The following is a 25,885-nucleotide window of genomic DNA, read 5'->3' on the forward strand; positions in this document are numbered from 1 at the left end:
TACTACTACTACTACTACTACTACTACTACTACTACTACTGCTGCTGCTGCTGCTACTGCACTACTGCAACTGCTACAACTACTTAACATGGCAGGAACTACCCAGACATAGTTCCACCACCCATAAGCTTTTGCACCCATCGCTCCTTCTCCATTCATCCATGTTCATGCAGACTTTCCCATGACATGCCCAGCGGCTCACGTAAATCTAAATACGACATAAATACAGGTTAAAAAAACATGTCGACGTCATCAATCTCAACACCTACGCATGGCGGTTGGCACTCGCCTGCATCTTCCTCATCGCTTCACGGTGTGCATCCAGCATGTGCCCACTGCGCATCATGCTGTCCATCTGGCTTGCTCGCTGCTGCTGCACCATCTCGCGTTGCTGCTTCTCCAGCTCCTTTTGCCGCCGCTCAAACAGCAGCGCTGCACGCTGCTGCTCGATGATGTACGTTGTCGACGTTTGTGCAGGCGCCGCATCGCGTATCGAGTCGCGCCATCCAGCATACAATTGCTCGCGCTTGGAATTCGACTGAGCGCTGTTTGTACGCTGTGGCTGATGCGAGTCGAAGCCTGGTGGTGCCCCTTTACCCGCCCAGTCTTTGTTCTGCCACTTTTGCGACGCTGACGGTGGTGCCCGGCGAGGCGATGTCAGGGGTGCCTCAAAGGGGAGCTGGGGTGTTGATGACTGGCGCTTCAGCATTTGGCGACGCTGTGCCAACGTCATTTCTTCTCCACCTCCCTCTTCTTCCTCACCCTCCCCCTCAACTTGGTCCTCGCCACGACTCAAAAGCAAGTGCCCACCAGAAGAATTTCGCTTCACCAGAGCAGACGCTCGGCTCTTAAGGAGGGTTTCTCTTTTGCTCATCAACGTATTGGTCGGTAGTGGGGCAAGAACATTAGGCCTAGATTTCGAGCTGGCCCGCGAAAGAACTGCTGCAGGTGGAGACCGCGTGTAGATCCGTGGATCAACAAGCGATTCCTGCGACAAAGCCAAACTGTTTCGGTCAAATCCACTGCTGCTGTTGCGTTGCATCCGGCTGCCGTTCGACACCCGCCTCGAGTTGCGCTTGAGCGGTGCTGCTAGCTCCTCGCTGACGGGCGCTGGCTTCTCTTCGGTTCCATTTGGCAGCATCATTCCTGGCGACGAAGGCCGGAAAATGTCCTCGTAATCCGGCTTCTCAGCTGCCTCAAGGTGCTTCGCCCATTCGTTGGTCCGATACGATAGAGCTACTTTTGACATGGTCTCTGGCAAGGCACCCTCCCGCAGCACACTGACACGTCGCGTCTCTGGCTCGGTATGCGAGCTGAGAGAAGGTGCATCGGACTGTGTTCCCTTGGACTGTTGGTCCGCACTACTTGTCTTGGAACTAAATACGGCTGTATCCCTCCTCACTCCAGCGTTTGCCGCACCTGACTGCTTTGAGTCGGTGCTAGGAGTGAGAGATTGCCGTGCACCAGCCGAAGACTGACTGTCATGCTCCTTTGTAATGTCCATCTTTGTCGTTTCGTTGCCGGTAGTAGACTCCTCGGTGGTATGCATGTCACCACTGGCTTTTGTTGCATGACCAGCATCGACAAAGGGGTTGTGTTCTGTTCCAATAGGTGATTGTACAGGAGAAAGCTCGCGTACGGATAGCTGGTCGTTGTCGTCGTCCAGAGTTGCAGCAACAGACGAAGCACGGTCGTCGTTCACATCCTGAGTTACAAACACTGCCTCTTGAGAAGCTGCCAGGTCGCGAGAGATGCGTTGCCTCATTGCCGAGACGTCAGAGATGCGTTTGCTCACAGTTGGGCGCTCCGTCATATCAGTTTCAGTTTCAGGAATAGCAGAGACAGACGAGTTGTCGTCGTTGCTGTGCACATCTTCTTCTGTGGGCACCTTGAACGGAAGCGGTACGACAGCAGGTGGTGGGGATACTGTTAGCGAAGTTCGGCCTTCCTTTTCGACCATTTGCGGTTGTGATGTTTCCTCTGGAGTACCTGGCAATGTCTTCTCGCCATCAACTCCAGGAGTCGCAACTTCGCGGGTCTCGACTACAGGGTTGCCTTTCGCGTCAATTGCTTGGATTTCGTCATCGTTGAGAACACCGACGGTGACTGTGCCTCCTGGTGCCTTGTTCATTATAGCAGCTGGAATAAGATTTTCGCTGCTGTCGACTTCCTTTGCATCTAAGCTGGTGGACTTTTTGGGACTTGTGACGGATGATCGAGGGCTGGAATCAGGCAAGTTCTTTTCGCCGTAAGCCGCTTCCCATTGAGCGCGTTCTTTCTGAAACTCATCCTCAATCTTACGGCCTCGTTCTTCTTCTTCACGAGCCAGGTCCTGCTGCCTCTCAAGTTGCTGCGCAGCGTCCTTTGCACGATGCTCTTGAATCATTTTCCAGACCCGCAATTGAGAAATAATTCCAGCCACAGCTATGATGATGACACCGGCTAGTTCAGCCTTCATGTTCTTAGTCACGGGATACGTGTTGGTGTCCAAAGGAAATGTGGAGTCGTTGAGAGCTGCACATGTTAGTGACGCTCACAAGGCATGGAACCTGCACATACCCCAGAGATAGAGCCAAAACTCTTTCCATCCAGCGCCTGCCAAACAGTCTATTCCAAGAACCGACGCGGTTGCGCCTGAGAATGCGATTGATGCAATAAGGCCGTAATTGCGAGTGTAACGGCTAAAAGATAGTGACCAGCCAGCAGCAGCCATGCAGCCGATGAAGATGGCCCGACCTGTGCTCGAGCTGATCAAGCCACCATCCTTGAGACTGAGGAACCACATGCTAAGGCAGAAACCGCCGAGCAGGCAGCCAAAGCCCTCAGTCATATCCACAAAGACCAGTGAGAGTACGCCGAAGATGATGCCTGTGAAGAAGGCTGCTACGAAGAAAGCGCCCTGGATCGCATCTGAGACCGGTGGATTCATCAAGTAAATTATAAGAACTGTGACGGCGAGCGCAGACAGGTAAGCTGCAGATCCGAAGACATACACCCTGATGTCTGTTAGTTTGACTCTGTTAGGCACTGCCTCGAACTCACATTTTCTTCTTGATTCCTATGATACCATATACTAACCCAGATACTAGTAAAATCACTCCAGTGATTCCCATTGCTGGGGTGAGCTTGGGGTAAATGGGTAGCGGGCTCTCCTTGTTGACTAGGACCGGTCGTTAGTTTCGACACTCTGACTTATGCAACGATTGGACTCACCGGCAGGACTAGAAGGTGCAGGCTCATCAGAAGAAGCTGTTGAGGGAACCTCGGTTTGGGTGGTTGCTGAAGCTGAAGGCCTCGCAGAAGAAGGTACGGTAGATGACGCGCCATTGGACTCGATCCGTGAAGATGCTCTTGCAGAAGGGGTAGGTTCAGGCGTCGATGTAATTGAGGCTTGTCGAGAAGCGCTGTCTCGTGTTGTAGAAGGGGTCGAGTCTTCTGAAGAATTATCATCTTGCCGGCGCACGGCAGCATGAGGAGCTGCAGCTGTTGATTGAAGACAGACCAGCAGCGCAAGACATATTAAAAGAAAGCGGTAAGAAAAGCGCATGGTGGCGGTACACAGAGATGACGTGCCCTAGTAGCGACGAACAACTGCCATAGAAAGATTACAATTACCTTGCCTGAAGAAGGCAACAAATGACTTCCGCGAGAATACTCAAACGGGAAAAGGCGTGGCCTTGGATATGTCTGTCGACAATGGCGACGCGCGCACTGATGGGCAAGGAATGAATGCTATGGTCGGTACAAAGTGTTTCAAAGAGCGGATACTAATTACTATAGTAGTGCAAGTGAGTGGCTGAAAAAAAGAGTGTGGTTGGCATACAAGCCTATGAAGGAGGGGTGCGCAAGAGCTGCAGAAAGAAGTGCAGTAAACTGGCAATCGGTGCTGCACGGTGCATACCGGGCGATAAAAGCTATGGCTCGGAATGAGATCCTCTGACGGGATCGACGCTCCCTCCATAAGTTCCAGGAAGCGAGGGGCTTAGCTGGCGTGGCCGCATGAATGCAATATGGATGATGCTGAGCTACCTGGCTGGCGGCGTCGGGATGGCGTGGGTCGTCTCAACGACCCATACTGCAAGTGGAGTGGTTTGGTCCTCGAAATTCTTCATTTTATTATTGGTACGCCAGCCACCAGTCATTCTAACGGGCTCAAGAAGCCAGCCACGCCTCTGCTAGGCGCAAAAAAAGAAAATGGCGTTTCATCCGGTTTTCCTGATGCGGCAGCAGTTAGTCCCAGACAGTCGGCTCATTACCTTCCGTCGAGATGCAAACAGAGGATACCATGTCGAACTTGTTTTTCACGAGGGCATCAAGGCTAGGATGCTCTCCGACGCCTCAGAAGCTGGCCAAGAGGAGTGCTTCGCGAGGCGAAGAGGAGTGCTTATTCCTAGGGCTGCTCTTCCGCCATATTGGAGCACTAAGGTTGCGCTACGCGGCCTGCATAAGCCTGCGGCTCGTTGCATGAAGCACATCCACCAAAGGAGGGAGGGGGGGTCCCCTCCTCACATAAAACGTCGACGTGTAACCTCCGTAGTCCCACCGCAAAAGCCTCACAGTCTCAACATACCGTCAGCGTATACTGTATATGAAGCATCTTCCTCGCTGCGCCGTCAAATTGCTCGCGTCGCCCGAAAGCAGAAGATGTGACCAGAACTTCGGGCCGGGCCAATCCCACAAGCGAAAGGCGCCAATACTTGATCTACCATGAGCCGTGCGAGCCGCCGAAGATCCAGTTCTACCTTTTTGGCATACCACACGTGGCCGTGCACTCATGTTTGACGTAGCGAATCCAGCTGTCGCCTGTCAGCCTGCTTGTCACGGGTTTCGCCAACTGCACTGACAGCTCTTTTTGACAATTCTGACCTCCGCCATCCCGATGCCAGCCCACCAGCGCCCCAGCGCCCTTGCTCACCCACCATGGCCGATCCCCCTCCCATTCTCATCGATTGTCAAATGTCAAAATCGCTCCCGAGTACGACGTTGATCTCAAAATCTGATCTTGATCTGACTGTGTAGAGTAAAAGACATGTCACCTAGCGCAGGTGCCCTCACCCCCGAAACCCGGGTGGGCCTTTTTAAGATTGCCGATACAGGCAAAAGCCTTGCAGGCCTGAGGCGCACTCACGACATGACGTTACATGATGGGCACCCACATTCACCACCTTCAATCATACATCGCCATGAGGATATGCGAAGATGTTTTTTTTTTGCCAGATCACGCCAGTGGCCTTGGGATAGCTCTGCATCATCTGCACAATACATTTTTTTTTCCTGTTGGTCATTTTCCAAACTGATGTGCGGTTCACGCTATTCCACTACCGTTTCCCCGCGTGCTCCAATACATCTGCGTCCTCGGTACCAGTATACTGCCCATCACTCGTCCACTAAGCAGCAGCTATCTACTGCTCCGAAACCTGCAGCCACCCCACCCTCCTCGCTCTGGTCGCCCTTTGTGCGGAGAAGATAACCGGCTCCAAAGTTCTCTAGTATCTCGCCCTTGTTGTCGCCTCCATTGCCATCTCTCCAAAGACACGCGCCGTAAACGCCCAGCTCGCAAATAACACCGCCCCTCTGTAGCTCTCCGTTTCGCAGAATGGCATTTTCCAGCGGAGGCGGCTCAATCATTTCCATCAAAATGTACGCTGGCCAATGGCTCTCGGGGAGATTTGCCAAGAACGGCGGGATGGCTTTCCGGTAAACGTTATTCCCGCCTCCCTCCCGTTGGGGCTTCAACACATACTTGACGGCCGTCGACGCGTCTGTAGCAAGTTTCCGTGCTTCATTACCAGCCTCGCTGTTGTCTAGTGGATAGATGGGCGCAAACGTCTCTAGCACGCGCGCAGCGACCTGAGCATCGGGAAGGAAGCGCTTGAGATGTTGCGAGTGTGGTGTTGCGAGCACCTGCTGCACTTTTTTGCACCCAGCAAGGTGGGTCAAGATGCTGGGACATTTGATTGCACGGCTCTTTTCAAGATGAAGGCGCGCTACCCAGTCCTCATCTTTTGGGTAATCATCTGGCGAATACCCTGCTCGGAAGTAGACAGTCGTCACTTCGTACGATGTCGCTGGTGAATTTGGTGGCGTATAGACTAATGTGCGATCCGAGTCAAGCTTCGTATGAGTCAAGGTTTGGCTAAACGGCAAGCGAAATGATCGGACGCCGTTTTCTTCTAGCAAAGCATATTCGAGATGCCTCTGGTCAAAGACGTTTCTTTCAGGGTCCTGCACAGCGAACAAAACACAGAGAGGTCGGCCAGTGCGCGATGCTCCATATGCCTTGTGCGCCGCAGCGAGACCTTTTGCTAGCGAAGAGGCAGATTTGCTCAGTTGTAGAGCCTCCTTTTTGATGGTTGAGAGTGCCGATTTCGGGTAAGCATCAATAGTGAGTAGATACTTGTGCAACGCCGACACCTGGCTCGAGAGACCACCAAATGATGATGCGATGGTGTTAAACTCTACCTGCTTCAATCCTGGCGGAGATTTAGGTTGTGACAAATCTTGGTGTACCATGTAATCTGAGCGGAAAAGCCCCAACGAGAGGTCTTGTACGTATCCTTCCTTTTTGACCTCGAGATGGGTATGCCATAGCTTTGCAACAAAGTCGTCTACATCCAAAAGCTGCTCCACAATGCTCTTCAACCATGGTTCGTCCCTTGCGATTGCCGAGTACAACTCGTTGTACGCCTTTTGTATGGCGAGACCCTGCTCGAAACAAGAGCGTGGGAAGAGGCTGGGGAACAAGGTGACCGGAGCTGTGCTTGCCAATACACCTGCCGGGTCCTGCGAAGGATTGACGAACGAGGGCGCGGGACGCACCGCTAGACCATGCGCTATAGACCAGTCCTTGAGATTCTCCAGCAGGTACTGCTCCTCCTCCTGAGATAGCTTTGGCGGGTACTCTGCACTCGCTATAGAGGCCATGGCTGCTGGTACGATTGGATTGTTGTGGAAAGAGGTTGGATGAATTGCTGGAGAAAAGTACCTCTTTGGAAACTTACAAATGCAGTCGGCGCTAAAAGCGATGGTCTCATCTGCCCCGCTACTTACGGTCGCGAACCGACTCACTTTTGCTTACATCACTCGATCGGTGACCGACGCCTTGTTCTAGCAATGTTTATGTGTGGTACTGGGCGTTTAATTCTCTTGCCCTTTGAGTATTCCTTCCCTGTGTTCTCATTGCGCCGCTTGCAATGTATGCACTTACCCCTCCTCGCGCTGTCACATGACCGCGTGTGCCCGGGTCCGTGGCGAGCAAACGGCGCGGTTCACAGCATTGGGCACACGCCACGCTAGTACCCTCATGTCTTTTGCCTCAGTCTCAGCAGTACCTCGACGCCTATACGTGTTCTCAAGCAATCAACATGTCCACCAATGATCCCTGGCTATGGAGTGTAGATGAACTAGTTGCCAGCCTATGTCACTCACCCACACTATTCATTAATGCAGGGCATTCAGTCGATAACATTCCGGATAGCTCGACTCTTGAGATAGGGTTGCGAGCGCAGAACATGACAGGAAAGACGCTACTTACTTCTTTTGCAATGCATGAAGTAGTAATTACAAACAAATTGAACATATCTCGTATAAGTCAGCGGTTTGCTCTACACGCAGTGATAGAACTGCTTCGACGAGATTCACGTGGCTACCATATCCAGCACGCGACCAATACGAGTGAAGTTCCGCTCAATAACAACGCCCCAAATACTTCGCCAATTGCACAAATCATTCGAAGCCCACAGGTAGCGTCCAATCAACGGGGGACTGAACCAAAACGAAGCAGAGCTGAGATCATCCCAGCCGGGCCAGTGCGCCAAACGCTGCAAACGCAAATGCAGACACATGATACGTCAAACGAGTTTGACCATCTTCTGAGATGGCAAAATACAGCTGAAGACGACGAAGTGATCGATTTTGCAGTTGCCAACATTCAACAGGACGATGAATCTATCGGCACAGATGAAGAAGATGAAGAAATAGACGATCCGCAAGAACCTGACGAGGTAGAGGTACCATCAGGTCGAAACAAGCTCCCTCCTGAGCAAATCGTCAATATCATTAACGAGTGCATCGATGCCTACAGCAAATCCTGGAAACCAAATGCAGGCGTTCCCCGCGGCGAAGAAGTCGACTACGATGTCCACGCCATGTGGGATGAAGCAGAAGCCTCGGGACAGCGAAAAAATCTTGTGCAAAAGTACGAAGAAGATCATGCATACTTTTCGAATAGACTCAACAAACTGTGCGATGAGATTGTTAATGCTGCTGGAAGCAACCCCGTAAGTGGATGTTCTTGTTACATGACTGAAGGTAGACTGACATTAAGCTACCATCTAGAATGAAGTACGCACGCAATGTCGCAATCTTGAGACTACGATCCAAGCAATGGAGCTGGCCGGTTGGCTAAGGGAGATATACGAACTGGAGCCGGTCGATAGCGATGACGAGCTTGCAGCCTCAGCCGACGATATTAGCATAGCATCGTTACCAAGGCCCCAGGCTATTGCAGCCACCGAGATTATCAATCTGGATACGTCGCCCGAACCTTCGGAAATAGGAGAGGCGGTATCAACCGTGGAGAAGCCTCTTCAAGATGTGGCTGACAGTGCTGGGAATTTATTGAGCCACCAGAGGCGGACATTAACACCGGACTTCATCCTTCGTGATATTGCTGGGAATTCCTCGAGCCGCCACAGGCAGTCGCCATCACCTGAATTGGCCATTACTCAGAGCATAGAGCCAATAGTCAACAAGTACCATCGCCCTCTTCATCCCAATGACCCTCGGCACACACCTATTCTCCGAAGATATGGAGATGACCCCGAAAACGCTTCGATCAATTCGGTACGCCGCTGGAAATGGAAAGACTTAACTGAGCACCTTGATCGCAAGCGTATCGTTTCCAAAACCATTTTTGAAATGAATGGCAGCGGTCGCGAGTCGGTTCGCATCCGTGTCCAGCTCATTGACAAGACCTGTTTACTAAGAGAAATCGCGGCGTGCATTGACATGTTATGGAGAGGAGAATCGAAACTGCAGGGCGTACTCCCTCGAGACATGGCCAAGATTACCCGCTTTACCAACATATTTCTGTCGTGGTGGTTCTGTAGGAACTATTTTGATGGACCAAACGCATCTACGGCAGAACTCGAAGAGCTCAAGTCCTGTTTATCAGACGGATCTGCTGGAGCATCTACCTTCTACGACTACCTTTGTAGAATTATGGAAACGACCTTTAGCGAACAAGCTCTCCAGCACCCTGACCAACCGTCACAGGCAGAGATCATTGAGATATCGGACGACGACTGAGGACATGCAGTTGACTGACTAGCATGCTGTCTAGTGGTCTAGTGTCTTTTGATGTCCGGTGTGGTATGTCATCGGAGGGCATCTAGGCCTCGGCAGGCATATACGATGCCGATGCGGTGAATATCGCACCACACGCGGCGCATCTCGGCAGTGTTACTAGCTGCTAGCCGACTTCGCACTTCCCACACGCTTAGCTCAGCAGAGTTCATGGCCATCTGCAAGCTGATAGGTAGTATTTACATACTAGCATGTATGTAGAACGCGACCAAAGTTTGCTGCTCACGTAAGAATGGGGTCCATACTTCTGCAGAGTTGAGATAGAGTCGGGGTCCGAGACGTGGGGACGCTAATCACGTGGTCTGCACGTTTTCATATAGATGTTCACCGAGGTACAGGGTCCCACGTTTACTCAGATGAGCTCGTCTGGAACTTTTACGTGGAGCCGCTGGCGAAAGAATCTGACAAGATACGGGCGGGGGTTTCGGTAACGGAAGCCATGGGCCAGGCCCGGGACCCCTCATGCGTACATTCTCACAGAATAACAAGGCCGGTAATATAAACTGTACCCTCATAGTGACGCTTATTAACCCCGGGTCCGGAATCCTAACACGACGGACCAATCACGGTTGGTTCAATTGATGTGGATGACCGGCATTCCCTGGCTCCGCGCTATTACCGCATGTAACTCAACTTTCGGGATTGACACATTTTCAGAACAAGTCCTCCCGCTCTTTCCCACTCTTCTCTCCAACCCTGACTTCAGCACCAAAATACATATATACAAACCCTCATCGCATACTCTCGCAGATTAACGCCTCGCGCAACCAACCACCATGGAGGCTCTTTTGCGCCAGTCAAAGTCCATGTGTCCGTTCCTTCACAAGACGTCACCCGCCACGCTGCGCTCCCTCTCCACCACCACGGCCGCCGCTGCTCGCCATGAAGTGTCGCCTGGCGCCGGCAGCATGTCAAATCTCCAGGTGCTCGCTCGCCGTTGCCCCATCATGGGCAAAGCGCTTGCTGTGCAGACTGCCCGCAATGGCAACAGTGCACTAGCCGGCGCTTTCGGCGGTGTGCGTGCTTACCACTCGCGCGTGAACCGGGCAAGACTTCATACGACGGCGTCCAAGGAGGCTCAGGCTATCGATCTTGAGAACCTGAGAGGCCAGAAGGGTATGAATATTTGCAAGAGCGAATACATGACATCAACAAGCTAACGCAGCACAGGCCTGGCTCCGTTCCCCCACGCACCCCTCGAACCCGCTGTTAGCAAGCCTTCTAACTTTGCTGCCCCTGCTGCTTCCAAGGGCTCCAATTTCGACTACGAAGGCTTCTACCAGAATGAGCTTGAGAAGAAGCACAAGGACAAGTCGTACCGATACTTCAACAACATTAACCGTCTGGCCAAGGAGTTTCCTCGTGCGCACAAGGAATCGGCCGAGGACAAGGTGACGGTGTGGTGCTCCAACGACTACCTGGGCATGGGCCGCAACCCACATGTGCTCAAGACTATGCATGAAACGCTCGACACATATGGAGCGGGTGCTGGAGGCACTAGGAACATTTCGGGCCATAACAAGCACGCCGTAGCGCTGGAGAACACAATTGCAAAGCTGCACTCCAAGGAGGCTGCGCTTGTCTTTTCTTCATGCTATGTAGCCAACGATGCGACATTGGCAACTTTGGGTAGTAAATTGCCCAATTGCGTCATTCTCTCGGACAGCCTGAACCACGCTTCCATGATTCAGGGCATTCGCCACTCTGGCGCAAAGAAGATGGTGTTTAAGCACAACGATGTCGCAGATCTTGAAGCAAAACTGCAGTCAATTCCTGCAGAGTACCCCAAGATCATTGCATTTGAAAGTGTATACAGCATGTGCGGATCCATTGGTCCTATTGAGGAAATCTGCGATCTTGCAGAAAAGTACGGCGCCATCACCTTTTTGGATGAAGTCCATGCTGTAGGCATGTACGGACCACACGGCGCTGGCGTTGCTGAGCATCTGGATTACGAGGCGCACAAGGCAGGCCGACCCCAAGGCACTATTCAAGATCGCGTGGACATTATCACTGGCACGCTCGGAAAGGCATATGGCACCGTTGGCGGCTATATCGCAGGTTCTTCTAAGCTGGTTGACACGATTAGGTCGCTCGCTCCCGGCTTCATCTTCACTACCTCGCTGCCACCCGCGACCATGGCCGGTGCTCAGACTGCTATTGAGTACCAGGCCAACTACCAGGGCGACAGGCGCCTGCAGCAACTGCACACTCGGGCAGTTAAGGATGCATTGAATGCGAAGGACATTCCCGTCATCCCGAACCCTAGCCACATTGTGCCCGTACTTGTTGGTAACGCCGAAATTGCCAGAAAGGCATCGGACATGCTTCTCGAGGATTGGGGCATCTACGTGCAGGCGATCAACTACCCTACTGTTCCAGTCGGCCAGGAGCGCCTTCGTATCACGCCCACGCCCGGCCATGTCCGCGAGTACCGGGAGCACCTGGTCGAGGCTGTTGACGCCGTATGGACAGAGCTTGGAATCAAGCGCACCAGCGAGTGGGCTGCCGAGGGCGGCTTCATTGGCGTCGGCGAAGCCGGCAAGGCTGAGGAAGCTCCTCTCTGGACAGACGAGCAGCTTGGCCTCGTTGATGTCATCCGCGAGATGAAGGCCGGCCAGGGCGCGACTGGTGTGCTCGAAGCTGTGCTCGAGCATGAGCGCAAGGCTACGGCCCAGGCTGTTGCAGCTGCGGCATAGACGCGCAGATGTCTTAGTGTATATGGTGACGATGGTCTGGTCGCTCTTTTGTATAGTTTGAGACCTGGATAGCTTACGGTGATGGCTTAAAAGCGCAGCGCAATACAACTTTTAATTGTCTGCTCATATATTGCTCCATGATGTGCGCGTGTTTAGTTATGTGTGAACGTGTGAATGTGTGCATGTGGCGGTGTGCATGGTAGTAGTGATGATGACTTGCGGTGATACAATAAGCAGCGGCGCAGACAAAAAGAGTCGAGGTGAATGAATGCACGGTCGGACGCTAGCGGAGCTCGCGATGTCTTGAGCCTGTGCAAGTTCCAGACACGCTTTCATCATCAACCCGCGCCCGCCGCAACGCGACTCTCGCCCTCCTGCTCTGGTTCTGCCCACCAGCCTGGATCCGCGCTTCTTCTACAGTCTTTGTATTGTCCATTGACTGCACGGCACGCGCGCGCGCAAACGTCAACCACGCATTGTCGAGCTAGCACTCTCACGAGCAACCACCGCATGCTCGCCTCATATTTTATCAACCCCCAGTTCGCGCCGGTCTCTCGATCCTGAGAGGGTACCACCATGGCTCCCCCGCCAAAGCGAAAGCGACCTGACCGCACTTACTCACAGGATGACGACCGCACCGGCCGCCCGTCGCCGCATCGCCCGCAGAACATGGGACTCGCGCATAACCAGCAGCAAACCAACAGTCCACGCGGCGGCGGCGGAGCTGGTAGGCGGCCTAGCAGAAACAATGGCCGCGGCGGCTCTAGCGTGCCCCAGAGTCCCAACGTCTCACATGCATCGCCGCCTGCCATGTCGCCCACCAGCAATACTTCCTTCACATCAGCCAGGCCGCCTCAGCCGACACCGTCCACTCCTGTGCGCCCTGCCGCCCCTGCGCAGCCCTCGAGACCCACGACGCCGCGCCAGGTACCTGAGAGTAATGAGTACCTGACACCAGACCGGGTCGCTCATTGGAATGGCGAGGCACGCGACGCTGTGGTGCAGGCTGCTTTGGCTGCCCAGCGCGAGGGCAACGTACTCACCCTGTCAGTCATATTCCACGAAATCATCGAGGCATCCATAAACCATGTCCTGGATGCTGGCGAGTTGGGCTCCATGGTGCGGGACATTGTATCGGTACCGAGCGACGACGACGACATTGACTCAACATCGACTTTCCTCGATACGTTGAGTTCGCTCACGAACGATGAGAGCAAGCAGGCGTCTGTACGGCAGATGCTTGTTGCCACCAACATCGACATTTCACGCATGCGCTCCGAGCTCGAGAACGACCTCTTGAAGTCGCTGGGTCTGGTTCGCGATAGTTTTGGCAAGATGGCTGTTCGCAAAGCCACCCACGCACTGTACCGGCAATCCAACTACAACCTCCTGCGCGAAGAGACCGAGGGCTACTCGAAGTTAATGACCGAATACTTCACCACCGTGAACAGCGAACCACCAAACCAGGAAGTCGTGAGCGAGACCTACCAACGGGTAAACGCTCTCATTGGTGCCTTCGACTTGGATATCGGACGAGTCCTCGATGTGACACTCGATGTGTTTGCCAATCTTCTAGTCAAGCACGGCAGATTCTTTGTCAAGTTGTTACGGACAAGCGCATGGTGGCCCGAGCTACGCGGTTTCGACAATATCGAATGGGAGGAACCCGAAGTTCCCACGCTTCCTCGCTGGGCTGAGCCGGGGTCCAAGCTCTGGTATTACTCAGACGAAGAGAAGGAAGAGCAGCTACGACTACGCGAATCCCGAGACCGAAAGTTCTGGCAACGTGTGGGCGAGTTGGGCGATCGGGCAGGCGTTCAGGCATTCTTTGAACTTGGTGCACGCCGTGTTACTTCGAACAACCGACAGCCGGACCCGACACTACTAGCAGAAGGTGCATCGCTCTCCAAGCAGCAGGCGGCTCGAAAATGGGCCGACGAATGGATGGCGCAAACCAAGACTCTTCCTCCCTCTGGAAACGACATTGCAGCGCAACTTCTTGGCTTCAAGCTTCGTTTCTATGCTTCTGACGTCCGCGATGCGTCAGATGTTCTCCCCGAGAACCTCATGTACCTGATCGCGCTCTTGATCAAGATTGGATTCATTTCCATTCTTGACCTATACCCACATCTATACCCATTGGAAGAGGATATGGCTGCGCACAAGGAGAAGCTTCTGAAGGCTAAGAAGGAAAGGGAGGACAAGGAACGTGGTGCGGTTTCTAATGCGTTGACTATGGCTGGCGCATTACCTGATGATACACCTGGACAACCTACCGTTTCCCGTCTGAGGGATACCGAAAGCAAATCAAAACCGGATACTGGAAGAAATACGCCTGTAAACCCCGATGAGCCTGTGGAAAAGAAGAAAGACCTACCCGAGCCAACAGATCAGAAGTACACTCTTCTGAAAAGTCTGCTGTGTATTGGCGCACTGCCGGAAGCATTATTCATCCTTGGACGCCATGCCTGGTTCCTGGAAGTATACCCTGAGCTCCAAGGCCTCATCTTCCGTTTGGCTCACCACTCCGTGGGCAAGATGTACGAAGCATCAAAGCCTACGCCGTTTGAAGAGCCCACTATTTCTATCAAAGGATCGAGTGTACGTGGCCCTCAGAGGCCCAGCGACTTCATTCCGCGACGGACTCTTCGATGGGCCAAGCCTGACCAGAAGGATTCTGATGGAGGTGTTGATTACAAGTTCTATTGGGAAGACTGGGTTGACAATGTCCCTGTGTGCCAGGAAGTAGACGACGTGATCAAGCTTTGTACCAGTCTTCTAGGCTTGGTCGGAGCCGAGTGCGGCAGGGATACTGTGCTCCTAACAAAGATCATACGCATTGGCAAGCGAAATCTAGCCGATGACCCCTCAGAAGAGAACCGGAAACGATGGATCAACTTTTCAGCCACCTTTATCGCGCCTGCGGTATCCTTCACCGGCAGGAACCCCGGAATAATCAATGAGGTGTGGGACCTCTTCAAACATTTCGACACCGCCACTCGATACACCATTTACCAACAATGGTTCAATGGGATGCTCAAGCCAGCCAGCAAGAGGGCTTTCGAACAAGTCCGCGATGAGACCAAAAAGACAATGAGCCGTATTTCTGCTACCAACACGAAGGAGTATGGACGTAAAATTGCCAAAATTTCGTACGCCAGCCCTGGATGGGTCTTCAAGACAACGGTCAAGCAATTAGTCAACTACCCCAATATGATTACCGCTTTGGTAGAGTGCAGCCGATATCTCACCTTGCTCGGATACGATGTCTTAACCTGGACCTTGGTTACATACCTTCTCAGCCCCGATAAAGGCTCGCATCAGGACGACGGCATGCTATCTGCCCCTTGGCTCAAGAACATTGCTACCTTTGTCGGCAAAGCTTACGCAAAGTACCATTTGATGGATCCCCTCCCAATACTGCAACTCACCATGCGTCAACTCTTAATTGCAGAAGGTGAGCTCTACATGTTGGATGTGCTTGAGCAGATGGTCAAGTCTATGGGTGGAATCAGCCTCAGCGGATCCGTCTCTGAGGCGATGACCCTAGCCCTCTGTGCTGGACCAGCGCTTCGATCCTTTATTTTGCAGCATCGCTTAGCGGATTATCGACACTTGTCCGGTTCTTCTGCGCGACGTCTGATTAGGTGCCTGAAAGAGACAGGTTTGGGGCCGCAGATTCTTATTGCACTTGCGCAGCACGTGGAGGCTTACGTTCACCGTGTCGATCAGCAAGAGGTTCCCGACAAGCCGGTTCTCTTTAACGTTGACAAGCTCCGTTCCACTCTCCTTCAGTATCTGGAGCTCCTCCGAGCATATATTACCGTGGATGACTTCGATACCATCTTCCCGTCTCTTATCGAGATGATGTCTGATTTCAACATCGAGCCAGATGTCGCCTTCACCATTGCTCGTGCAAGTATTGCGGCCAAGGCTAATGAGTTCCGAACTGATCAACGCGCGAAACTCATTGCCAACACACAGTCAAATGGTGATACTTCTATGTCAGGCATCGAAGAGGAGTCACCTACAAACGGCGCCAAAGCCGAAGTAGCAGCTACCGAGACAGCAAAGACGAGCGAAGATGTCGAAATGGCAGATACTGATCCATCTGCCGTCTCAGAGAAGCCTTCATTACCTGAAGTTCCAAACGTAGAAATTGAGCGCTTAGCAACCCAGCTCCAAGAAAGATTACCCGGTAAGTTTGGAAATCACCCCTGTCTGTCATACTACGTCACCTTTTGGCAACTCTCCCTGCCAGATGTCGACATTGGAGGAATCGATCAACAGTACCAAGAAACGATTGAGTACTTCGAGCGGCAGTTGCCTGCCCCAGTCCCTGATCGTCGTAATTATCGATCCAACGTCCCGAAGGCGGAGACTGATGCCGCACGACGGGCAAAGCATGAAATTCCTAAACTCAAGGAAGAAAGAAAAAACGTTACACAAGCCAACGCCGCGACACAAGATAGCCTCAGGGCTGAGCTCAAAGGATGGTTTGCCGGTGTAGCAATGATTGGCCCACAGTGTGATGCGTTGCACAATGCTTTGCTTCAAGACTGCTTCATTCCACGCAGCCGCATATCATTGGAAGATGCACAATATGCCTCGTCAATGCTCATGTTTATGCATAGTTCAGGCGTTCCTGGATTCCGCATGAGTAGACTGTTGGACGTCCTCTTCTCTATTAACAGACTTACATGTATCATCAGCATGTATACCGAAGCAGAGTCGTTATCCTTTGGTCGATTCCTTAGTGACATACTTCGTGAGCTACAAGTTTGGCACGAGAACAAGGACGATGCGTACGCCAGGAACGCACAAGGACCAGAAAAGAACCTCCCTGGTTTTGGAAGGAGTTATGATGCCAATGGGAACGCCACGAGTTTCTTTACGTACGATCAGTTTTGCATGTTGTTGTTCAAATGGCACAGGTCGCTTACTACTGCGCTGAAGACTTGTCTTGAGACTGGTCGCTACATGCAGATGCGCAATGCTATCAACGTTTTGCATGCTCTGGGCAACAACTACCCCAAGGTTCAGAGCTTAGGTGCAGAGCTGAAGCAGACAATCGAGCATCTGAGCAAGAATGAGGAGAGGGGTGATCTCAAGAAATCATTGGAATCGGTCCTGGGTCCTATCACAAAGGGTGAGAAGTCATGGCAGGACGACCATGTATTCCGTAATGTAAGTCCACTTAATTTGCTGAGTATTCAACGGCGGACTGACGCAACCCAGCTACCTGCACCAACACCTGCTCCCGGAAGTACGACCAATGCTAGTGACAAGGCTGCAACGGAAAGCAAAAAGTCTTCGCAAACACAGGACACAAAGCTCAATGCATCTGCACCTGCTTTCAAGCCAACTCCTGAACAGTAAGTGAAATATTGACACCGCCATTCCCAGTAATGAGACTGATCGCCCTTCTCAGAAACGGAACCCAGCAAACCCCTCTACGAGACATGGACGACAATACATCGAAGCGTAATGTTTCTACACCTGGAACTCCTGCGCCTTCAAGAGAAAGGGACGCGACCCATCCCACATCTAGACATTCTGAGGCTCAGCCAGCTACTCCTCAGCAACAAGAGCTAGTAATGGGTAGGTCTGCCCCTAAACCCGGTCCTCCAATGCACCCGTCATCTGTACCACAAAGACCAGATGGTAGAAACATGCCTATGCAACCCGCTACGGCTGGAAGACCATCGCATGCTTTGCCATCCCGGCCGGACTCACAGCCATCGAGGGCACGACAATCAGAACGTCCGGTTATGGATCGGCCGCCAGAAGCTGCACATAGCCGCTACGACAACCGAGGTCCTCCACAAAATGACTATGGTCGACTGGACCGTCCCGGAGACGTCGGACGTCACCGTGAGCCATCTCCTGGTCGTCGTGGGCGAATGCCTGATGGTAGAACTCCTGAAAGAATACCTCCTACGGCCGAACACCGAGAATGGTCTGGTAGGGAGCGCGACTATGACGACCGCACTTTACGGGCACCGCTACGGGATACACGGGCGCCACCAGTTCGACCACCACCCACCTGGGATGCGCGCGATACCAGAGACCCGAGAGATCAACGTGAGCGTCCTGACCCTCGTATGCACCCTGTACCTCCAGCGATGGAGAATCGTCGGATGCCCTCTTCCACTTCATTGAACAATGAATATCGACGAGAGGTCCCGCCAGCCAATGTCCCTTACGGTATGGAGCAAAATGAAAGGCCTCAACGGCTGCCCCAGGCGCCAATATCGGCCAAGGAGGAGCCCACGGTCAATCCGGCTCGTGCTGCCCTCATCAATCAAGTTGAACATGGCAGACACGACGCACCAAGGCCTGACCGCGACAGTCGTCGGGAGCGTGATTCTCGTTTGAATTCTCCTCGTCATGGCGATGATAGGCGCGGGGAAGATCGTCGAATGGAGGAGCGCTTGCCTGGCTATCATGGACGCAGCGATATGCCGCGTGAACATCGAGACGACCGTTCTCTACCTATACCACCCAGCAATCGAGACCGACGGGACGAAATGGGATCGGGCGCACCTACAGGGCCGCGCGGCGGACGCAACGATCCCACCACATCATCGCGTGGGACAAGGGACATGTTTCAACCAAACTCTGGCCCACGATCCTCAGGGCATCAGGCCCAAGACCCCAATTACGGAAGATTGAACCAACCCTCGGACCCTGGGCCACCATCAGGACCTCGCAGTGACCGAACGTCATCACAGTCGCAACCTCCTACACCTACTGCACCTTCTGGTCCTGCAGCGTCACTACCTGCAGGTGTTCACCCTAGTAGACTTGTGAATATCGAAGGCAGAGGACCCAATGGCCCGCCACTGCAGACTAACGTACCAAATGCTCCAAGCGGTCCGCGAGGTTCCAACAGAGCCTCTCAGGGCCAAATTCCGTCCTCGCCAAATGGTTGGGGTCCTCCTACGGGCCCCGCAGCTGGAGACCGGGGGTCAAGAAATAGTGGAAACCCTTTACGGACTATCAATAACGTCTTGTCAGCGAACACGCCTGCTGAAAGGTCTGGTGATCGTAATGTCCCGCCTACCAACCCACCAGTTCGTGGTCGCGGAGCCGCCCGAGCCAATGGACCGATAGACGGATCCGGTGGCACGGCAAGTCCCATGTTACCACCGCCTCATGGATCAATGCCAACCCAATACCAGAGAGGCGGTAGAAACGATGACAGTCAAAGCAGGGTAGAGGGTATCCCACAGGAAGAGATTCGCTCAGAGTCTCGTAGCCACAAGGACAGCAGACGGAGTGAAAAGTCAGGACGAGAGCGATCAACAGATCGACCCGACCGTCGCTCTGATGAACGAAGCAGCCGTAGTGGAACTTCGGATCGCATAGAAGGCGAGCGCAGCTCTGAGCGTGAGCGTGGAGGACGAGAGAAGCGTGGCGGTGATAGGGAGAGCAGTCGACGAGATCGCGAACGAGAAGGCGAGTCAAGGTCAGGACGGGAACCACGTGAGAGCAGCAGGCGTGAGCGAGGCTCCCGCGATGAGGGACGAACTTCAGGAAGGGACGAACGCGATAGGCGAAGCCGAGGAAACGGCGGAGGAAGTGGGGGAGACGATGGTCGCAAGAGAGGCCGCGATCCCCAGGACCAAGCACACGGTGATGCAAAGAGGAGGCGATAGAATCATCCATTATTGGGAGTCAGGGAATTGCTTATCAGATGCAAAGATGAGGGAGAATGAAAGAATCATCGACAACAACAGGGGTCATCTGTCTCATCGAACCACATATTATCTTTTGTTTTTTCACTTTTATTTTCAAATTCGGCGAACATTCAAACAGGAAAGGAAGGGGGGAAAAGGCTGCATTGCACGGCGTCCATCTATCGATTCTTTTTTACAAACCCTCTCCTCAAAGCATCTTTGTTTTTTGTCAACTCTCTCTTCCTTGAAAGAGCGTATACATACACTTTTACGATACCCCGAGCCAATAATCGCAAAATCTTTCATGCCGAAATCAACGTTTTGGGCGTTTTCTTCTTTCTCGGGATGAGAGTTGACTTTGGGCAATGAAATTTTTATTGATTAGGAAGTTGGCGTTATTCTACTGGGACGAGATTTTGAGTTGGGTTTCGTCTGGGATTTTGTATCATCAATAGCGTTTGCTGCGAGGAGTAAGTTGATGAGGATCAAGCGATGAATGAAGGCTTTCGGATTAGTGCGATAAGTAGAAAGCGTGTTTCTACCATACAACACTTGGAACAATGTACCAAGTGTCTTGTTAGCTACAAGTAACCGTGCTAAGATGTGAAGGATCTCAGTCTCTAGCTAGCGCCTATTCACGTAACGAATACCAGAATCTCTTGGAGCCCGTCCGGCCAGACCAGCCGGCCCAGCCGGAGGAGCCAGCATTAAGCAGTCACAGGAGCCGGTAGTAAGCAGCTACAGGAGCTGGTTGTAAGCAACTACAGGAGCTGGTTGTAAGCAGCCACCGGAGCCAGCATGGAGCAGCCGGAGAAGCCAGGCCAGTAAGCAGCGGGTAGTTACAGCTACAGATATGTAGATGGAGTGGGATTGGAGCTAAAGCTGCACGCCTCTCTCTTCAGCACCGCCGAAGGGCTGCAAGTATATATGAGGTCACCAACCATCGCCATGGAAGAGTTTCAGGGCTTGTCCGGTTGCTCTGTTTCCGCCTCCGGTCTCCTCCCGTTCTACTTGGGTCCGTAGATGTCGGTTAACGTTGCGACTACGCTTATCTCGGTTAGGAGAAACAATCCAAAAGGGCTAGTCACGTAGTTCCAATGGCTTTTATATGAATTCTTGCCAAAAGGTTTCAGGGTATAGCAGGAAAATCAGGCTTTGTTTGGCTTGAAAAGGGAAAAGCGGTATATACATTGAAACTACACTAGATAGGGCTTTCCCGTTATCAGATGTTGCGCTAACGAAATATGTCGTAGAGTTCCGTCTCGCTTGTAGCGTCGTCTTACCGAACTTGCCGCTTGTATTCCCCATGTCCGTTTTCCCTGGCGGAACCCAGATTTGGTATAGCCGAAGGCGAAAAATACAACATGGAACCGAACAGGGCCTCCATCTCCGTCTTACTGCATTGCCCACGAGCGCAGTAACCGAAGATACCCACATTCTCACGTAGCCGCAGCGGCATCCACGGACCGGGCCATGCAAGTAAGACATATATGTACCAATCTAGATCTTCGAGACCTTTCGCCACTGCCGCCTGATATTATTATCAGGTATTATTTTGCCTTCTTCTCACTGCTCATTTATGCGCAATTGCAATCCGCGTCTTCCCCCACCTGAAATCATCCATCTTGAGCAGTGTGTACATTTGCGTCATCTGGCCAATAATTGGGCCAACTCGGTAGTAAATCAGTACCCCTACAGCCAATTGCACTCCGTCCTTGAGCGACTGTGCGCACATGAGAATGGTGAGCGTGTCCCAGAACTTGCGGTAGGCTTCAATGAAGACGAGGACGAGGACGGTGCGGGCGTCGAGTTGGGCTGTGAGGGGAATGTTAGAGTGAGTGTTTTTTTTGAAGGGAGGGGGAAAAGGTACATACATTGGTAGCGGGCGAAGAAGAGGGAGGGACCGATGATCCAGGTTAAGACGGAGCCAAAGGCAGCGAGTCGCTCGGTCCAGCCGGTGTACTTGCGGCAGAAGAGGAGACTATCGCTTGTGAGTGGGCCGAGGGTCCATCGGCGGCGTTGGCTTAGAAAGACGGAGAATTTGGTTGGGGCTGTGGTATAGGCTTTTGCACCTAGGCACAGACGTGTTTTGACGCCTGGGTTCTCTGATAACACTAGACATATGTGATCTCGATCCTCACTCATCATGGATTGGATGGTTCGGAATAGGCCATCGGTTTCCTTGGGATAGTATCCGAATTTCTTCGTGATGTCGTCGCCACATGTAGAGTCCTCAACTCGTAGTAGCTGGCAGCATCCCGGCAGACACGTCACCCTCTCACTTGTGAGACTTTGGCGTAGACGACGGCGATACTGACCGACCATGTACTCGGCATTCTGGTAAATATAGGCGGGCGAAAGCGGTGACACGTCGATTGGGTCGGGTCGAATGAAGCCAGTCACGCCAATAATTCTGTCACCTTCTCTCACAGTTTGAATGAGATTGGAGACGCATTTGTCATCGAATCGAGTATCCGCATCGATGCCAACGACGTAGTCAACATTTTGGATTGATAAGCTTTCGAGGAAACCAGAGAGTTCGGTGAAGAGTTCTGGGCCGAGCATTCCCAGTTCCGGATTCGATTTACGTTGGTTGAATTTGTAGAGGAAAGATCGCATGAGAGTGACTCCGTCTCGTTTGCCTCGGTTTTCATTTTTGACCAGGCAGACAATCGGCACGCCTCTGAATTCTCCCTTGACGAGCTCGATTTTCATAGAGGCGCCGTCCCATGAAGTGTAGGCGTCAGACATGTGAATGCTGGTGGGACGCTCAATGATATCTTCAATCAGATGGGCTGCAGTCGTCTTGGTCATGCCTTTAGTGCTAACGCGACCATTGCAGACTACAATGATAATTTTCTTGTGATCTTCCACCGACTTTTGTGCAGCCAAGGACTCTAGTGAGACCATCATCTCTTCATATGTCTCATTGTAGCAACAGAGGAGGTATGCAAAGCTTTCTGGTGTTTCGGGGATCTTGGGAAGTGTCGGTCGGAGGTACCGAACAAGGCCAAAGACGAGGATGGAGGTCATCTCAACGAAGTCAACCACGGGTCGTAGCGCAATCAGTGGATAAAGCCACCAGAAATTCCGGATGTAGTTTGAAAATAGGTGTATCAGAGTCAAACTAAATGGTAGTAATTAGCGATCGCCATCTCCCATGATATGCTGGTGCGTGAACGTGTTACTCACTTCAAAGGGATCAGAATAGCATATGCTATATACTTCTGAGTTCTCAGTCGGCGGGTATTAACGCTGGGCAAATGTTCAATTGCGCTACGTAGCGTCTTGCTGGACAGTGGAAACGATCGTTTCCGTATATAATCTGGCATATCATTTAGTTTGACAGCACTTCGAACCACAGTGCTTGCAAAAATTATCGTACCCATTTTGAAGTCGGCCAATTGTACAGACTAGGAGTACGGGCAAGAATAAAAATGGAATAGGCGTCTCCCCAGGTACAGTGTGTGCTTTGAAAAGCAAGAAAGAATTTGTATGTGATGGTCTGGAATTAGTAGACGAGATCTTGCTAGATATACTGCTCAGGTTTCAAGACAAGGGCAAATCGAATACAGGGATGAGAATGGATGGCATGTCACAAGAGTTTTAGAAAAAGTGACCTACCCGGTAGCCTCCTGGGTAGATTCCCACGTGTTGCTTGCCTTCTCCTGCCAGAGAGGGCTATTTCTCCGGCTCCAGATTCCTTGGCATCTTGGTATTTGACTGCAAGACCCGGTATCGTGGAGGTTTCACATTTTCACATCCGTGGCAGCCGATGCAGACGTGCAGGAGTTCATCGTCGGGCCGTACGGACAAAGAAGAGTCCTGAAATAGCGTTAGTACTAATATTGACCTTCGGCCTTTTCACATCCTAGACTACAAGGAATATATACATCTGCCTTGTATGGTATGACCCAATAGACCTAGACACTCACAAATAATTCCCCCGATCCAAATATATGTGATATGATCCGATCACCACGATCGCACCATAACCTCGTGTGACGCCGATCTCTCTCCGCTTGAAACAAGCTCTTCCTCATCTAATCACTTCGAATCTTCTAAAACATGATATATATATCGTCCAACTCAAACTACAGTGTGCCGAATCCTACCATTCACTCAATGGCTGAGTCTGACGCACCCAGTACTATCGCAATCATCGGGGTGGGCTATGTGGGAGAACATCTCATGGAAGTTTTCTCTTCAGCCTTCCCCATAGTTGCATATGACATATCTGCTTCCCGAATAGACAACTTGCGACTAAAGTACTCAGAGAAGCACAATGTCAAGTTCTCCACAGACAGTAGAGATTTTCAAACCGCATCACACTTTCTACTCTGTGTGCCGACATCGTTGAGCTTGACCGGCGGAGTCGATTCCTCGCACATTCGCAGTGCAGTGGACATGCTCTACCCCTATGTGAAAGCCAATTCCATCGTGGTGGTAGAGAGTACTGTTGCGGTTGGAATGACTAGGCAACTACTGGGGCCACTGGTTAAGGCTCGTGGCATCTTCGGTGGTATGTCGCCTGAAGTAAGACATCCCACACACTCCAGAAACGAGATGGACTAACTCTGGAACAGAGAATAGACCCAGGCCGCGTAGAACCCCCACCCAAATCGATACCCAAGGTTGTTTCTGGTCTAGACGACGTTGCCCCAGGGTCTTTGGCCGCTATTACAAGATTATATGAAACTGTTTTCGACACTGTCATTCCTGTCAGCAAACCAGAAGTAGCTGAGATGTCAAAGCTCTACGAGAATTGCCAGAGGACTATAGCAATTGCCTACGCGAACGAAATGGCGGATGCCTGTAAGGAACTGGGAATTGATCCTTTCGAAGTCGCCCACACATCCGCGACCAAACCTTTCGGGTACCTACCTATGTATCCCTCACTGGGTATTGGAGGTCACTGCATTCCCGTCAATCCGACATATCTCATGTCGACTTGCAAACTCCCGCTGCTTCAACAGGCGCACGAGCGTATGATGACCCGACCATCACGCATCGCCAGTCACCTCCTAGAGTTGATACTCGAGGAAAGCTATCACAAACACGGCGAGGCACATCGACCCAGAGTGCTCGTCGTGGGGATTGGGTTCAAGGTAGGCCAATCGGATATGTCCCACTCTCCTGGGCTGCAACTCCTGAATTATCTCCGCCAATCTGGCGAAGTCGATCTGATGTTTTGCGATCCATTGGTAAGCCAGGGTTCTCTACCAGGGGTGCCGAAACTCGAGAACAGCTGCTGGGAGCTGGAAGTTCTGAAGACATTTGATGCCATAGTGGTCGCTGTAAAGCAGCCACCTCTGGACTACGAAATCTTGAAATGTTTAAGCGGTGTGCGGGTTGAAGTCTGGCAAAAATGAACAAAAGAAGAGCACGACTGTGGGAGAGAGATGTCCTGGAAGATGCCTGGGGGAGGCTTACGATGGTCCTAGTGAACATGGTCAAAGCTGACCAGGGGTCCGATCATCGCCCCGTAGTGTTTCGATCAAACGCTACCACAACCTTCGCTTACCCGTCTACAAATATTTGAATAAAAGAGAGGATCGATATCATTTCAATGAATCTAGACTACTGCAAATGTTGAAATGCTTTGGGTTCGAGCATTGTGGATTGTGCAATCCTATTGCTTGCTACTGTGTAAGCATCCCAAATACATATACAAACTGTAGCCGAGCAGCATACACAGCACGGACCATGCACGTGGGTTTGACCAGGAGACAGGTCAGTGTGACTATAGGAGCGTGCCGCTATTGTACTTTGGGCCCTTCCCTTACAGATATAGCGCTTAGTCCAAAGAATCTGTATTTCATAGTGCAAAAACCCTTGCATAGTACCTCAGCGCGATAGGTCATGGCTACTGGCAAAGACATAGCAGTAAATTAGTGGAAATATAGTAGTAGAGATATCGCAGTAATATCGCCACCCAAGGCCAAGGCCAGAGCTACTTAGGGCAAGTGTCCTAGGAATATACAGTACTAACTCAAAAGTCTGTTCGCACTAGCGTCTGGGCGCACCAACACTACTTTTTTGCCCAATTTCAACACCGTGCAACTCCACCAAATCATATTTAATTTTCAGATTAAGATAAAAGAATTGCTGCTGCGATTGCTAATATTTTGTCTGGTA

At 51.9% G+C, this 25,885-nt stretch overlaps 7 protein-coding genes across 7 annotated transcripts; 4 read left to right on the top strand and 3 right to left on the bottom strand.

The window, feature by feature from the left end:
- Positions 1–265: 265 nt before the first annotated feature.
- COCCADRAFT_29607 (uncharacterized protein) lies at positions 266–3,547 on the bottom strand (the record flags this gene model as incomplete). Its single annotated transcript, XM_007718215.1, has 4 exons — positions 266–2,514; positions 2,560–2,996; positions 3,043–3,160; positions 3,214–3,547. 4 exons carry the CDS (start codon positions 3,545–3,547, stop codon positions 266–268), a joined length of 3,138 nt encoding a protein of 1,045 aa, XP_007716405.1.
- A 1,829-nt stretch (positions 3,548–5,376) lies between these two features.
- COCCADRAFT_8481 (uncharacterized protein) lies at positions 5,377–6,924 on the bottom strand (the record flags this gene model as incomplete). The annotated part of the gene is made up of 1 exon (XM_007718216.1): positions 5,377–6,924. The coding sequence occupies one exon, from the start codon at positions 6,922–6,924 to the stop codon at positions 5,377–5,379; it is 1,548 nt and encodes a 515-aa protein (XP_007716406.1).
- A 440-nt stretch (positions 6,925–7,364) lies between these two features.
- Positions 7,365–9,309, top strand: COCCADRAFT_29609 (uncharacterized protein; the record flags this gene model as incomplete). Its single annotated transcript, XM_007718217.1, has 2 exons — positions 7,365–8,279; positions 8,338–9,309. The coding sequence occupies 2 exons, from the start codon at positions 7,365–7,367 to the stop codon at positions 9,307–9,309; spliced, it is 1,887 nt and encodes a 628-aa protein (XP_007716407.1).
- Positions 9,310–10,142: 833 nt separating this feature from the next.
- On the top strand, positions 10,143–12,065 carry COCCADRAFT_29610 (uncharacterized protein; the record flags this gene model as incomplete). Its single annotated transcript, XM_007718218.1, has 2 exons — positions 10,143–10,482; positions 10,537–12,065. 2 exons carry the CDS (start codon positions 10,143–10,145, stop codon positions 12,063–12,065), a joined length of 1,869 nt encoding a protein of 622 aa, XP_007716408.1.
- Positions 12,066–12,641: 576 nt separating this feature from the next.
- Positions 12,642–19,726, top strand: COCCADRAFT_8484 (uncharacterized protein; the record flags this gene model as incomplete). The annotated part of the gene is made up of 3 exons (XM_007718219.1): positions 12,642–17,252; positions 17,304–17,440; positions 17,497–19,726. 3 exons carry the CDS (start codon positions 12,642–12,644, stop codon positions 19,724–19,726), a joined length of 6,978 nt encoding a protein of 2,325 aa, XP_007716409.1.
- A 1,594-nt stretch (positions 19,727–21,320) lies between these two features.
- On the bottom strand, positions 21,321–23,136 carry COCCADRAFT_106943 (glycosyltransferase family 2 protein; the record flags this gene model as incomplete). The annotated part of the gene is made up of 3 exons (XM_007718220.1): positions 21,321–21,562; positions 21,622–22,874; positions 22,940–23,136. 3 exons carry the CDS (start codon positions 23,134–23,136, stop codon positions 21,321–21,323), a joined length of 1,692 nt encoding a protein of 563 aa, XP_007716410.1.
- A 736-nt stretch (positions 23,137–23,872) lies between these two features.
- Positions 23,873–25,119, top strand: COCCADRAFT_106923 (uncharacterized protein; the record flags this gene model as incomplete). Its single annotated transcript, XM_007718221.1, has 2 exons — positions 23,873–24,283; positions 24,334–25,119. The coding sequence occupies 2 exons, from the start codon at positions 23,873–23,875 to the stop codon at positions 25,117–25,119; spliced, it is 1,197 nt and encodes a 398-aa protein (XP_007716411.1).
- Positions 25,120–25,885: the final 766 nt, after the last annotated feature.

Source organism: Bipolaris zeicola (genome assembly GCF_000523435.1).
Source record: "Bipolaris zeicola 26-R-13 unplaced genomic scaffold scaffold_219, whole genome shotgun sequence".
In the NCBI taxonomy this organism is placed as follows: domain Eukaryota; kingdom Fungi; phylum Ascomycota; class Dothideomycetes; order Pleosporales; family Pleosporaceae; genus Bipolaris; species Bipolaris zeicola.